At 34.5% G+C, this 12,443-nt stretch overlaps 1 protein-coding gene across 1 annotated transcript; it reads left to right on the top strand.

Moving 5' to 3' along the window:
- Nucleotides 1-7,686: 7,686 nt before the first annotated feature.
- LOC107829591 (large ribosomal subunit protein eL18y) lies at nt 7,687-11,140 on the top strand. The gene is made up of 5 exons (XM_016657038.2): nt 7,687-7,826; nt 7,912-8,001; nt 9,028-9,156; nt 9,261-9,443; nt 10,834-11,140. The coding sequence occupies exons 1-5, from the start codon at nt 7,824-7,826 to the stop codon at nt 10,990-10,992; spliced, it is 564 nt and encodes a 187-aa protein (XP_016512524.1). The 5' UTR covers nt 7,687-7,823; the 3' UTR covers nt 10,993-11,140.
- Nucleotides 11,141-12,443: the final 1,303 nt, after the last annotated feature.

The following is a 12,443-nucleotide window of genomic DNA, read 5'->3' as shown; positions in this document are numbered from 1 at the left end:
CGTCAAACCCCCAGCTCCCCGCCACCACCAAACAACCAGTCAAGACCACCCCCCGCACTCCCCAGCAGCGAACCAAACACCACCACCATCCACCACGAACAAAACTCCAGCCATCGCCACCACCAAGCGACCCTTCCGGCGATCCACCATAACCCGTCACTGCCCGACATCCAGTCCCCCTCCCAGCTGTTGCTTCTTCACCTCCAAATAGACCTCGTCGACCATTGTTGCTGCGTCGATTGCCTCCCCGTCGTCACCACCGTTACGCCCAGTCGTTTCTATGGCCAAGCTCATCAACCAGTCGTTTTGGCTGTGTTGTTGCTGCCTTAACGAACAACTGCTTCTCTCTCTAAGTTGCTGCCTCACTTTCATCTTCTTCGTCGTCCACCATTCAGTCCAGTCGAGTTCGCGAACCTCGATGACTATGGCTTCTTCATTAAGCTGCTGCTGCGTCCATTTCTCTTCGTCGTCAGCTGTTTCTGCTTCATCTTCATCATTCAGTCAAGCGCCGATGTCCAGCAGTAGCGGATGCTACTGCTTCAGTCCAGTCGAGTTCGCGTGGATGAGTTTTGGTCGATGTCGTCGATCACTGTCCGAGTTCGTCGTTGGTTGGTCGTTGTTCGTCGTTTCATTTCCGGTTAGTTGGTTTTTGAATCTCATTTATCGTCCATATTTTTGTTTGGTATTTTTCGGATCCAAAATCGATAAATGATTCAATTCTTGTTTGGTTTGTTCTTCGTTGAAATAATTTTCTAGTTTGTTCATTATTTGGTGAATTTTTCATGTTTATTTCATGTTTGTTTTATTGTTTAGGTAAATGTTGTTAGTTTAATGTTAGTTAGATACAAATTAAAGTTTAACTAATTGTTTCCTCAATTTGTTTTATGTATTTTATGTATTTTCCAAAAATGGTCAATATTGTTAAAGTTCAAGTTTAAATTCATAATTGTTTCTTCTTAGGTTTTGTTTTGTTATTTGCCTAAAAGAATTTAGTTGTGATAGAGAAGTATGTTGGCTTAATCATTTGAATCCTCATGTTGTTTTTGTTCAAAATAAATTTAATTCATGTCCATACTTTGTTTAATTGTTCTTAAATCCGAATTTTGTATAGTTTGATTTCTTGTTTATCATTTATGATTATTTCTTGAATTTGTCTCATAATCTTGTTTAAAGTTTAATATAGGAATTGTTTGTTGTAATGTTGTTAGAGTTGATTTTAAGTTCAATATTATTGAATTTAGAAATCTAAATATACTTGTTTGTTGTTATTGTTGAATCCGAAAATAGGATTGTTTGTTGCTAAAATATTGTTCAATCAAATTTTAGTTGTTCTTTGTTGTTCAATTTGTGTTCATGTGATTTGTTGTTGAAATGTTGAAGAAATCATGTTCATGTGATTTGTTGTTGAAATGTTGAAGAAATCATGTTCATGAAATTTGTTGTTTGAACATTGATAAAAATTAATCATATTGTCTATATTTTGGTTAAGTTTGATTAATTGATGTGTTATAGCTGATGGGTAGTTTGGTAATTTATAGTACTTTCGGGGGTAAAATAGTAATTTGCAATAGGGTCGGAGGGGTAGTTTAGGAATTGTACATTTTGTAATTGTTTATATGAAGCATGGGGGACAAAATGAAATGGGGTGGGTTGTGATATAGTTGTTTAATATAAAGGGGGGACAAGACAAAATTTAGTGGGGGGAATCTTGTATTATTTTAAGTGAAGCATGGGGAACAAAATATAATGGGGTGGTGTGATATGTTTATTTAATGTAATGGGGATGAGTGAGAAGATAATGGGTTTGGTAGAGAAAATGGGTTGATTTTAATTGATTAAAAGCTTTATGGGATGGGATATAAGTAGAAGTCTTGAAATCAGATATATATATACACAGACAGAAAAAAACGGGAGAGAAAAAACAAATCTGAAAATAAGAGAGAGAAAAGGGCTAAACATTTAAGAGATAGAAAATTCCGAAAAATATTTAAGCTTTCAAATATAAAAAAAAACAAAACTAAAAAAATATATTCTGTTTTCTTTTGTTGTTTGAAATCAGAATTAATTGTTGTTTCATAAAAGCTGGAAGCTTTTGTTTTTTTTGGATTACTACTCCACCGGTCTATTACTGGGTTGTTACTATTGCTGGGCTATTGTTGCTGTGTTGTACTGATTTTACTGTTGCTGCTGATTCTCATATTCATTTTCTTTTGCTTCCAATATCAGGTACACAACTGAAAAGCTGTTTATTGTAATCCAAAATATGAAGCGTGAATACATATGAAGAATGAAAATTTGAAGTTTTAATTTCGTTTTTTTCTTTGTTCCTTTTGTTGATTGTATTTAAGCTATTTCATGAATTACTAAATAATAACTGGAATAAGAAAATAATATCATAAGTTAGTCTGTAATAAATCAGTTCGGCAAAATAGGTTAATTCACTAGTTATGAAGGCTTCAAGATTATAGGTTGATCATGAACAAGTAGCTAAATTTAGCTAAGACACGAATTTAAATTAAACATCGTAAATTAGGCATTAAGGCATGACTTGAACTTAAGCAAGATTAAAAGAACGTTTAAGTCTAATAAACTTTCTAATAAGCTTTAGTAATTATGGTTAAATCTAGTTTTCAAATGATTGTGAATAATTAATCTCAATAATATTTTTTTAAAAAAAATAACAATGCTGAGTTTTAATCTAGCTATATTTGTTTATTTTGAATATTAGTTGTTGAATTTTTATTTTATTTATAATTTCGAAATTAAGAGTAAAATTCCTTTTTCATCAATATTTGTATTAATCAAGCAATTAGCATGTCATGTCTTCTTAAAATAATAAAAAGCTAGTAATTAATTAGGATTTTCTTTCTTTATTTTAGAGACTAATTTTTATAGAAAAATGTAGTCGTTTTAAGATTTGTCCATTTAAAATAAATGAGATGAGCCTCGCTTAATGAAATGTATAGATTGCGGGGCCCTCAATAAATGTACATTTAATCGCTTAGAATTAGGGAGGAGCCGTTTTAGCAAATTTCATGGCCCTACCTAAAATAATGATATGCTAGTCGCTCTAGGCGCGTATTTAATAATGTTATTTTCTTAAATACGGGTGTGCATTTATGTAACCCAAATTTAAATCTCAACGAAGTCGAAATGTGTCGATAATCACGGGTGCATTGATTGCGACGTGATTTGAAATACGTTTTCACAATGTTGCAATTCTTCGTAAAATAATAACAATAAATAATAATAATAATAATAAAAGCGGCTAAGGGATAAATTTGCACATAAGTTTATAATACGTATTATATCAGATAATCAAGCCAAATATAACAGTTGAGCGACTGTGCTAGAACCACGGAACTCGGGAATGCCTAACACCTTCTCCCGAGTTAACAGAATTCCTTATCTGGATTTCTGGTTCGCGGACTGTAATACAGAGTCATTCTTTTCCTCGATTCTGGATTAAACTGGTGACTTGAGACACCCTAAATCTCCCAAGTGGCGACTCTGAAATAAATAAACAAATCCCGTTTCGACTGTCCTTTAATTGGAAAAAACTCCTGTTCCCCCGCGAGGGCGGAAAAATGAGGTGTGACAGTCGTTATTCTTGAACTCTAGAATTTTCAGGAAATAACGTGGGGTGCAATTTCTGGCACCAACAGACCCGGTCTATCCCATGGCAATTTGGCGAAGCCTCTTATCTCTTTTAGAAGAGGAGTCATTACTATATTGCCAAATCGGAAGACAACTCTCTTTTCATCCTAGAATATGGTGGCTGCCTCAATTAATTCTCTGTTGGGTCGAATGTTCAGCAAAGACAGCAAGTTACCCAACACACTCCTTACGTGGTTTCTATCACATGGTGCAAGGTCATTCACCAGTCAATCAACAGAGATGGGATATTCTGGACTATGCCAAACCTGGGAATTCCAGGCTTCATTTTCTGCAAACAAATAAAAGTTAGCCCTTTCCCCCTCCAGATTCGACTATTTACGCAATAATGATCAACATGTTGGCACGTTTTCTCCAAGTAATGCACATAATATGATGGTGTCCTTTGGGATTATGGAAATCCCTTTGGACCTTGGACAAGGTTTATCTAAGCGGATTAATGTGTAAATGACATTTCAATCCATACTAGGTTTAACACGATGCATGTACATTTCAAATCAGAGTGAGGTTCTAGAAGGGTTTAGACTGATACTCTCAAGTGGACGACTTGAGATGGAAAGACACGGGATTGTCGACTGCACATTGATCGACTAGTCTACCACTAATAAGCCTTTCTGGTTTAAAAGGTGTTCTTAGGAAAGTGCGGACACTCATCAAGCACTACTATGTTGATAATAAGCACGAAAGTAGTATGATGTTGAAAAGATGCATGCGAAAAATAATAACACGTTGCCAGATATTTTGCATGATGAAAGCACATAAGAATAGTAAATAATGCGATAAAGATAAACAAAAAAGGAAGAAAAAGGAAATACAAAGGAGAGAAGTTAGCATATCATACGAAAAATTCGAAAATGTAATTAAATGAAGCAAATAGGGGAGATAGGGACAAGAGATACATGATATAGTATTTTAAGCAAATAAGGGAAGTGGGGAGGGGGGATGTACATGAAAGAAGTCAAATAATCCATTAATCCACACAAGCGAAAACTTCATTATGGTAAGAGCCTAAGTATATCTCCAGCAGAGTCGATATGCTGTCGCGCCCCATTTTCTCACCAAACCAGGTTTCGATGTGTGACAACTCTTAAAAGAGAAGAATCGCCACCTAATGGTTTTAAGGTGCGTTAGGGCACCTATTTGCAAATAAATCTATTTAACTAGTTTACGTCACCAAAGATCGGGTAAGAGCTCAAATTACCTAAAAAGAAGGGGTTAGGCACTCTTCGAGGTCCACAATTGTGGTTCCCGGCCAAATTTTACACTATGTGGGATTATTGAATTATAATTATCCTATGTAATCATATAATTTAAAGAAAGATAGGGAGTCTAAATATCTAATAATAATTTGAAACAAACTTAAAAGAGAATGCACATATGAAAGAAAGGGATTATACAACGATAACTGATTGGCATAATCTTTTGATGATTACAAGGTACATAATTTAATCTAAGTTCAAATAAACAAGTGTACAAGTAGTAACCATATACGGGGGTCCTACATTTTTTAGCCTAAAGGATCACCCCGTGCAACATAAATAATACTTCGCAACTCCCTTTAAGGTAAGAGTTGCTCATATTATTCAGCAGACACAGACTATCATCTCCTGCTACCCAATTACTATCTTAAAGTTGTTTACCTAATGCGTTCTAGTTTAATTTTAAACCGCATCCTATGCGTGCATTACCCGTACCATGCCTATAGTCTAGGAGGCTTTGGACCTACTACTTTGGTGGTTCTAGACTTTACTTAGGATGCTTAAAAATGATAAAACTAGGCTCGCAACCAAAACAAGTAGGACTACAGATAATTAATAGTTGATGGCTTAACTTGGCCTCCTCACATAGAGACAAATGCACGCAAACAGTTATAAGCTTATGCTAATAGTGTTCCAGATTATGCAGTAAATGGCTGTAGGCAGGTTTGGAGTCGAGATACATTAAAATTGTTCAAAACCTATAGGCCTGATTTTTATGTGATTGAACGACCCAATAGTTGATATAAGATCCTACGAACTGCTGATTTAACAAATGGTTTATTAGAACCCTATAGGCATGATCTCTAGGTGAATTAATGACTAGACTAGGGGATCGTTGAAAACACATAGTTATTTGTCTTTGATCATGCAAGCATGATGTCTAAATGAATAGCGAAAATATAGACATGGTATCTAGATAATAACATCCGCGCGATAAAGTAATTGAGAACATACACTGGCTTTATTGTACTCATATAAGCATGTCATCTAGGCAGTAGTAGGATAAGGATAGCAGTAGCAACAAACTTAATTAAACACCTTGAAATCCTATAGGCATGCTATCTAACAATACATAGCAGTAGAGCATGTTGAGCAAGTAGCAAATGAAACATTTATATCCTATATGCATGTTTTTACTCTTTTATGCGAGAATTAAAGTATCTCACCCCCCACACTTTCATTAACCCCCCATCATTCGTTTTACAAGTTATTACAGATCAAATGAAATAAATACAGGTCCAAACATAAATGTAAAATAACCTAGCTATGCATCTAGGCCTTCATATGGGCTTTAAAACTCAGACAAGCCCATATCCTAGGCGCAGACAGTGTGCTCAAAATCACAGTACCAAGAATCAAATTCAGCAGTCCAGGCCAAATAAAAACCAATTCTCTTGCTCATCCATTACTAATTACAGCTAATGAAGACACGAATGACAACTCATGCAAACCAAAATTATTTAGCATAACTCAAATTCTAAGGAAGAGCATAGGCACATTTTGGCCATTAACTACAACTAGCAGGAGCAAGAATTCTAAACATCCCAAGGATAAGGCACACACTTGAACTTCACATAAAGACATATAAGATGTAGAGGATATGCAAAATACATAGGATGGGTATATACATGGGCTTTCAGATTAGTAAACAAGTTCAAAGTAACAGACTTCTTAGAATACACATGATTTAATTGCAGGAATCTGGCAAACTAGAATCCATAAAACAAAGGAACTAAAACATGAGAGTTCAAAGCAGGCAGGATCATGAAATAATTCCAGGAAGATTAACAAATAGCAATGACATGCTCGAGAGGCACCCTTGGGGCAGATACTAACAACAGCCTTCAAGAAGACCTCAACATAAGAATGCAAGGCAAGACATAATATTGGGGCGGGTTGAATTAAAAGGGTCGTTTGGTTTGGGCCAAGGGCTGCTGGGCTAAGGATTTGGAGGTTTTGGACCGCTGATTTGGTTCAGAAATAGCCTGACATGGGTCAACCTTTAAAATATCCGAAATTAATTAAAATAAAATTATTAAAACGTTTTACTAAATAATAAAAAATATTATTTATGAAATAAAATGCTTAAAAATTAATAACTCAACATTATAAAAATATAGAATGCTATTTGGCATAAGTAATATAATAAATGCAATTGTTTATAGAATATAGGTTATTATTGCAACTAATGTAGATAATAGGTAAAAATGCAAATATAATTATGTAAAATCGGGACAAAAATATTGTAAAATGCATATAGGTACAAATAGTAAATTCGGATGATTAGGTCACCACAAAAATAATTTGAAGGGATAATTAATATATATTTCAATACTTTAAATGCAAGAAATCAATTTTAGAGCTTTAAAAATTATAGAAAATACTTATATAATCCTTATAAATTGGGTAATAGTGCAAAATGATATTTTGAAAGTATACATAATACTTTATAAAATATAAGGACAAAATTAAGTATCAACAATATCTTTAGAAATATATTCACTCTGTCTATTTAGATTCAAAAGAATCTTATTTACTGTCTTTATATTTAAATTTTAAAAAACTTGATCTTCGAATTTAAATTAAATGTTATTACAATTATTTTCCTAAAATTCCAAGTGTTATAGTAGCTCCCACTTTTTTTTTTTAACCCCTCCTAAATTTATTTCAAGCTCCCACTTGATTTGACCGTAATGCAAAATTTATTTCTTTTATCTTTATCTTTAATATAGATATAGATAGATTAGGTGCATAAATTTGTCATAGACCTCACCAGCACCGTAGCTCCAGTAGTAAAATCCCCTCAAAAAACCCTAGCGCGTTATTTCATAAATATTGAGTGAGAGGCGCCGAACCCGAGAATCACAGCTCAAACAACCCATAGAAGCAATGGTACTTCCTTGTCCTGCATTGGTGTCCATTTTCTTTCTAACATAATAAATATGTGTAAAATGTGTGTGAATTATGTTGTGAGCAGGGTATCGATCTGAAGGCTGGAGGTAAGAACAAGAAGACAAAGCGCACAGCACCTAAGTCTGATGATGTTTACTTGAAACTCCTCGTCAAGGTGAAACTTCCTCCGACTCTCCTTATTTTTCTTAGTATATATTATTCTAGTATTAGTGCAGTTGCCATGTAGGATGTGTTTGGTACGGAGCAAAATGTTTTTCATACAAATTGTTTTCTGTGAAAATTGTTGTTACCATCATGATCTAGTGTGTTTGCTTGGCTATAAAAATAATTGACATAATAATAATCATACTAGATGAAGAATGAGTTATATAGTTAGGGGTGACAAAATAATTTAAAAAAAATAGTTAACCACTCATATTATCTACTAGAAAATGGGTTGGATAATGAACTTTTTAAAAACAGGTCAAATATGGATAAGAACCAATTATCCATTTAGAAAATGGATAACCAATTAATAACCAATGTGTCTAACTTTTACATTTATAAAGCCTCAAATAGAGGTTTCGACTAAGAATTCTCCCAAAAGTGATTATATGCAACAAGCCAGGGATAATATGGTTTATTATCTGCCGGCTAGCCTGTTTTTTATCCGTATTAAATATGGGTCGGGTCGGATAATTGATTCAATTTTTTCACTACCCGTTTTCGGCCGAACCATATCCGACCCGCCCCGCCCGTTTGCCCCTCCTAGTTACATTTTTGTGAACTGACAGTGTGAAAAATGTTGACACAATCAGGTTAGGTCACTTAAAAGTTTAAATTGCAAGTAACTTTATTTAGTAGCATTAATTTGTAATCTTTAATAATGGTAAGTAAACTATTATAACAAGTTAAATTACATTGATAATATAAAAATTTAGTGCATATAAAGTAGGGTATTGGTAAAGATTGAAAATAGTGTCTCGTGTTGGTTGAAACAAAATGGAATAAGGGTTGTGATATTTGAGAATGAAAAATGAGTATTGCCCATTAGAGAAGGAAGTCATTCTAACCCTTTTGGGTGAAAATAGTTTATAGTAATCAAACATTGCAAAGTGAACTATTTTCCTATCATACCAAGCACTCTATTCAGTAGTTCAAATGTTTGATTAGTGCAGTCTTTTGTTTGACATTTTTACAGCTATACCGATTTTTGGTGCGGAGGACGGGAAGCAAGTTCAACGCAGTGATTCTTAAGCGGCTCTTTATGAGCAAAACCAACAAACCTCCCCTTTCACTCTCGAGGTTGATATCTTATACCAAAGGAAAGGTATATCTTTCCTCTTTCCGTTATTGGATGCATTTTATTGCAGATGTATAGGTTCATTTGTTTGTCTTTCTTTGCTTTAGCTGATTTTTTAAATGTTATTTAAGGAGGATAAGATTGCTGTGATTGTGGGCTCTGTTACCGATGATGTTAGGGCCTATGAAGTTCCAACATTGATGGTATGTGCTTTGAGATTCACAAAGACTGCAAGGGCAAGGATTGAGAAAGCTGGTGGTGAGTGTTTGACATTTGATCAGCTGGCTCTTAGAGCTCCACTTGGTCAAAACACGGTAATGAATCACACCCTTTGACCTCTCTGTTGCTTAATTTATTGCCCTTTAACGTGGTAGTTCCTTAAGATTTTTTGAAACCTTGGATGTGGTCTGTATGGTGCCATTTATTTTGCGTATAGGTCGCTGCAGCCATTTGAATTCATATTTTAGTAATTAAGTCTTATTTTGTAGGAAAGAAGTTGAGATGGTAGTCTACGAGATAAAAGAACACTATCTTGAATTGTTGTATTCGAATTAGTCAGTAGAATGCAATATAGTTGTTGTGTTGGAGGCCTGAATTGGTATTGAAAAAAGCATGAATTCTTTTTTCGCATTCTTCAAATGTGATTTGACATGTTTATGATAGAAATTGGACACTGTCGATGCTTAGTATTTATTTGTCAGTTTTTCTTTGAATGGTCCTCATCTTGCTACCTGAGCTTCCACTTTGTCCTCTTGCATGTTTGTTTCCTTGAGCTCTTCATTCCTAAGATTTTATCTGCTTGAGCCTTTTACCAGAAGAATCCATGGAGTTATGCTTGAATACTATAGGATTACATTAATTCAATTAATATTACATTCTTATTCTAATCCTCCCTTTCCTTCAGATGACTGGCTTATAGGTGGAGGAATTTTCCACAACTTTTGAAACCTTGGAAGAAGATGCTATGTAATTATTCACATGTAAAAACGGAAAAGTGTTACTTAAAAGTTATATATTTAGGAATCGGGGTTTTCTCAAAAATAAAGATAAAAATATATGTATTCAGGAATCAGGGTAGTTTACCTGTTTTATTATAGTTATTCAAGTTTCCCTTTTAGTAGATTTTAGATTTGAATAAACTGAATGTTCTAACTATAGGTTTAACTATCACATTATTCGGCTAATTAAAAATTCTTAAAGAGTTTCTCTTGTTTTGTAAAACAATGTGTATTCCCTGTTTGAACATTTGCTAGGAAATTTTTTAATAGCAGTGTCTTGACTCTGTGGGAGCTGCCTATAGGGGAAAACTGATATTGGCATTTTTAGAGTATTAGGTAGCATGGGTTAGTTACATGAATGGACACAATAATTGTTTTTTTTGGTAATAACAACGGTTAAACATTGTAATTAATCCTTATAAAAAACATTGTAATTAAATCCCCAAGGCATATAGAGTTTAATAAGTTAAATGAACAATGGTTATGTTTGTACATTTCTCTCATTATCTTAACCTAGCATTGGAGATTTCACTTATGTATAATTGCTAATTGGGAGCCGAGATCTCTGCCATGCTTGCTGAAGAATCCTTTTGTTTCCATATTATATGGTTGGAGTTCCATTCATAACAGTGTTTGCTCAATGTCATCTGTTGCACTTCCAACGCAAGTGTCTGAACTCCAACTAAGATCTTGTTAATATTTGCAGGTTCTTCTCAGAGGCCCTAAGAATGCTCGTGAAGCAGTGAGGCACTTTGGTCCAGCTCCGGGAGTTCCACACAGCCACACGAAACCATATGTGCGTTCCAAGGGAAGGAAGTTTGAGAGGGCCAGAGGAAGAAGAAAGAGCAGGGGTTACAAGGTTTAAGTTGGATTCCATTATCTTAGGTTTGTTTCTATCATTGTATACAAGTTTTGGAGACTACAATGCACTTGCTTAGTTGGTTATGCTTTTTTATATCTTGTTTAGAATATTTGAGTTATATAAACTTGAAATTAATTTTTTCAAAATTCAATGTAGTGTTGGTATAATATCTTTTTATTCATAGATTGCTATTACTACCTAGAGTTTAACTGCTTTGGTCCTTTTTATCTTGTTGTTCCTACTTGTTGCCAATACTCCTTTTCATCCCTTTTTTCAGTCGAGGGTCTATCGGAAACATCTCTGCCTTTACAAGGTAGGGGTAAGGCTGCGTACATCTTTTCCTCCCCTGACCCATGAATAGGAACTCATTGGGATTGTTGTTGTCAATGTCAATGTAGCTTTGTGAGTTTGTTACTTTATGAAAATCAGAAACCAAAATCTCATTGTTTTTGCTGCATTTGGATGGATGCAGCTTCATCTTGTTATATTCATGGTTTTGTGGAATAAGTGGGCGATTCAGAAATTTTGTGGCCACTGAGTGACGCTCGTCCTTGCTTTAGATCTTAGGGCAGATTTTAAGCAGTTTTAGTTTGACTAATAATTTTATCAGTTTATCTCTAAAATGTCTCAATTAAAACCCCCAATCCTCGATACTCCATTACTTCATTCCCTGGCCTATTTTTTAAGATCCAGCAAGAGGTGAATGTTGCACTATGAGTAAGGGTTCAATTAAACCCATAATATATGTAAAATTTATTAAAATTTTGAAATAAATAATAAATTTGAACCTATAACTTTAAAATTATAATGGGTACAATGTTAAAAATCTTAAAAAAATTTAACCCATGATCTGGCCGCTCGTTTCGTGTATTGTAGCTCCCGTTCCCCCTATTTGTTGCCTTTTCTATGTTCATTTGTGGTATCTGACTTGCCGGGGTGGTTGGATTGGTTTTGAGAGAAGTTTCGGGATGATTTGGGACACTTAGTCTCGAGATTAAAAGTTTTAAGTTGAAAGAATTGACCGGAGTTTGACTTTTGTGTAGACGACCTCGGAATGGAATTTTGATGGTTCCATTAGCTTCGTATAGTGATTTTGGACTAAGGCATATGTCCAAATTTGGATTTGGTAATTTCATGTCACGACCCCAAATTTTCACCTTAGGATGTCGTGATGACACCTAGTATCTAAGACTAGGTAAGTCTAATACATGAAGAGATCTAACAGAAATAACCAATTTAGCTATATAAAATTAAACTGATAAATAAAATAACGTAACTAAAGCTGAACAATAGTTATACAATCCCCGGAACCGGTGGTACATAGTCATAAGCTCTAGTGAGATACATTAGAGTCTCTAAGTACAATACTGCTTTGGAACGAAGATGAATAGTAGCAAAGATAATATTATGAGGTGACTCTGAGGCCTACGAGCGTCAAACAGGTATACCTTGAA

Source organism: Nicotiana tabacum, chromosome 5 (genome assembly GCF_000715075.1).
Source record: "Nicotiana tabacum cultivar K326 chromosome 5, ASM71507v2, whole genome shotgun sequence".
NCBI lineage: Eukaryota > Viridiplantae > Streptophyta > Magnoliopsida > Solanales > Solanaceae > Nicotiana > Nicotiana tabacum.
This window is presented reverse-complemented; position numbering and strand designations above follow the sequence as displayed.